Source organism: Manacus vitellinus, unplaced genomic scaffold, assembly GCF_001715985.3.
Source record: "Manacus vitellinus isolate BGI_N305 unplaced genomic scaffold, ASM171598v3 scaffold_86_pilon, whole genome shotgun sequence".
Classification (NCBI taxonomy): Eukaryota; Metazoa; Chordata; class Aves; order Passeriformes; family Pipridae; genus Manacus; species Manacus vitellinus.
The window spans coordinates 1,530,488-1,533,869 of NW_021940851.1; the positions used below are offsets into that span (position 1 = coordinate 1,530,488).

General features: G+C 43.4%; 1 protein-coding gene across 1 annotated transcript in view; it reads left to right on the forward strand.

Annotated features, from left to right (window-relative positions):
* RCAN1 (regulator of calcineurin 1) overlaps nucleotides 1-2,358 on the forward strand; it is a gene marked incomplete at its 5' end in the record, with an annotated part of 5,261 nt that extends 2,903 nt beyond the window's left edge. The window contains one exon of the mRNA XM_029964952.1: nucleotides 25-2,358. Within this exon, the coding sequence (XP_029820812.1) occupies nucleotides 25-191 (167 nt within the window). The remainder of the gene's footprint in view (nucleotides 1-24) is intronic.
* Nucleotides 2,359-3,382: the final 1,024 nt, after the last annotated feature.

The window sequence follows — 3,382 nt, forward strand, 5'->3', positions numbered from 1 at the left end:
TTTTTTTTTGTTGTTGTCCTGCAGGTGACAAGTACGAGCTGCACGCGGCCACCGCCACCACCCCCAGCGTGGTCGTGCACGTGTGCGAGAGCGACCGGGAGAGCGACGGCGGCGACGAGGAGCCCAAAAAACCCAAACCCAAAATCATCCAGACCAGGAGACCCGATTACACCCCTGCCCATCTCAGCTGAGCTGCTGCTGCTGCTGCTGGGTTTGGCTTTTGGGTTTTTTTCCCAGTAGGAAACTTCCCAGGGGAAAAAAAAAAAAACAACCCCGTCGGGTTTGGCGGCAGCGCTCGAGAAATTCCCCGTCTAAGAGAAAAAATAAAGGAAGCTTCATCCCGATTTTTTTTGAGGCTGCAAGTTGATCCCTGGGTGTATTCCCAAAATGGCTGGGAGAAGATGATATTTGGAGACAAACCAAGACAAAAATAGGGTTTCTTTTTGGGGGGTGAAGGAGCTTTTCCTTGCCTGACTCTTAAATCCTCCGGTTGGATGGAAAAACCTCGGGATAACAGAGGAGGTTTTAAGGATTAAAGTCCTTAAAACTCAAAAAAAAAAGTACTTTTTCTCATCCTGCATTTTGTGCATGTGTATTCTTGGTCTTCTAAAGTAACTTCTGAGTTATTTTCTAGAGTTTCTCACGAGCTGGAAATCGGGGAGGTTTAAAGTATTTATTATCCCAGATTTCCCTCTAGATGTGTAAATACATATATTTATATTGGTTTTTATTGGCACTGCTTTTCCAGCAGGCACAAAATCCCTTCAGCCCCCCCTGATTTAGGTGCTGTGGGGACCAGTGCTTTTAAAAATGTTCACCTTTGAAATGCCTCCAGTGGGGTTTTATCTGGCAAAAAACAATGGGGAAAAAAAAAAGGTGCAACGGGAGACTTGCTGAAATGAATGGATTTTAAATTATTTAAGTTCTGGTAATTTATATCTTCAATGACATTTGTTTGGTAGCTTTGACTTGGGGAGGGGGGGGAAAAAAGGACTTTTAAGGGTATAAATAAGGCTAATGGTGCATATTCAGAATTTTTTCAGTGATGGAGGGACTTGAATCTGCGTTTTTTTTGTGAGAAAAGGTTGAATGGTGATTGTAAAATTACAGGGAGGAGAGATGGTGCCTTTGCCTTGTCCATTCCTACTACAGGCTGCACACTTGGATCTTTTTCTACTGGCTTTGTACATCCAGAACTCCCAAACTTTCTTAGCTTTGCCTCCAGACTGAGCTGGTGTGAAATGCTTTAATGCCAAGTAATGCACATTTAAATCATGGCAATGTGTGGGAGAAGCTTTAGGGGTTTTATATGTTCCAGACAGTCCTGGTAATTAATCCAAATTCCAAGGCAAAAAAAAAAATCCAAAAAGATGAGAGAGAAATGTATTTTATTACTTGTTTTTTTAAAACTGGAGATCCTCACCTTGAAACAGGTATTTTTTTGGGAAGAGATAGCAACTGATTTTTGTGGAAAATGTCATTTATGGGTCTTAGGAAGTTTGTTGGAAAGTTTTTAGGAATCCAGACGTGGTTCCCTCCTGCTCTGCTTTTGCCACAGTTGGTCTGAGAAGGAGTTTGAAGCAAATATTGACTTAAACACCCTTGTTTTTTATCAATAATACCTGTTTTAAAACCGAAGATGTGGAATGGAGCCATCCCAAACTGGGAAACAAGGACTGGTGTTGCCAAGTGAAACGGAAACCAGTGACTGGAGAACAGGAATATGTGGAATTTTCTGCTCTGGTTTTGATCACTGTTCCCTGGAAACTGGAAAAAACCCTGGTCCTTGGTGTTAAAAAGACCTAATTCCATGTCCTGCTGGAGCTCTTGGATGGACACAGAGGAAAAATCAGGTTATTTTGGGGGTACAAGACCCAGCTGGGGCCATGTCCTGGCTGCCAGCCCCCAAAAGAAAGGAATCAAGCAGGTTTGCCACAACTGCCTTTAAGCCTTTCCAAGATTTATTTTTCCACGTTTCTCCAGTTCCTGCTGGACTCAAGTGTCTCATCCAGTTGAAAATGGAAGAATTCCTGTCCTTTCTCACCCATGGCAAATCCAAACACGACTTCTCCATCACAGGGAGCTGCTCTTCTGTTCCCTAAAAAAAACCAACAGTGCTGCTTTTCAACTGAAAACCACCAAAATCCGTGATTTTTAACCATTTCCTACACCCAGAAAGTGGCCACTGGGAAAGCCTGGAAATCTTGGAATGGTGACAGCGTGTCCCTGGTTGTGTCTCCTTGGCTTTTCCTGGTCCTTTTTCTTTTTAATGTTCAACTGAATGCTTGGTTGGTATTTTCTACAGTTGTATAGCACGGGGCATATTTAAATTAAAATATTTTGTTGTCTTTCTTGTAAGTGGTCCTGGTGTTTCTGCACAAAAATCACACCAAAAATCGGGATTTTTAGGCTTCCAAGCAACTTAATTTGCAAAGGGGAGGGGGGGGAGGATCTATTGCCAGGTCACATCCTTAATAACCAAATAAATCTATTCCTGGAAAAGCTTTCCAGCCTTTTGCTTCCCATGATCTCAGTGGAAGGGTGACAATCTGCTGATGAATAAAATGCAGAATATTCCGGGTTAAAAATTGCTCCTTCTGTGCCTGGAGCTGCTTCTGAATAAAGGGATCGACCTCATAGTGCTTTGTAATAATCCCTGTGCAGCCATAAGGTGTATTTTATAGATAGAAAATTAATAATTCCGGGGATTTGCCCAAAAAAATGGTGGATTCCCCATCCCTGGAAGTGTCCAAGTGACACTTGGAGCCACCTGGGCTGGTGGAAGGTGTCCCTGCCCATGGAAAGGGTGTCTCTGGATGGGTTTTAAGGTCCCTCCCAACCCAAACCAGTCTGGGATTCCATGATTTCTGAGCTCCTGGAGTCTGGAAATCCATGTTTAACTGGCTTTGCCTGCAGGTCCTGAGCCTGAAGTTGTGGGTTCTAACCCGAGTTTTATTTTCCAGAGCAGCAACAAGTGGAGTCTCTTTGCCTTTGGAAATCGTGGAATTGTTCTCCCTGTGCATCCCAGGCTTGTCCAGGGTGGGGAGGGGAAAGACTCCAGCAGCTCCTTCTCCAACCTTTGGAACAATTCCAGCCAAACCACTGGAACACTTCCAACCTGGATTTTCCCCTGGGCACAATCCCTGCTCTGCCAACTCCAAATAACATCTTGGGGGAGACAAACCCGTCCTCTTTGCTTTTATCCTGCCTTACCCAACGTGCTTTTTGCCAAAAATTACACCTTTTAAAAGCTTTTTTTAAACTTTTTTTAATTTTTAATTCATGAACTGGCTAAAAAAGAAACCCTGGTAATTCTGGGATTCAGAGAACTCTCAGTCCAAGTCCTGTTCCAGAAAGACACAAACCAACAGAGAGAAGGAAG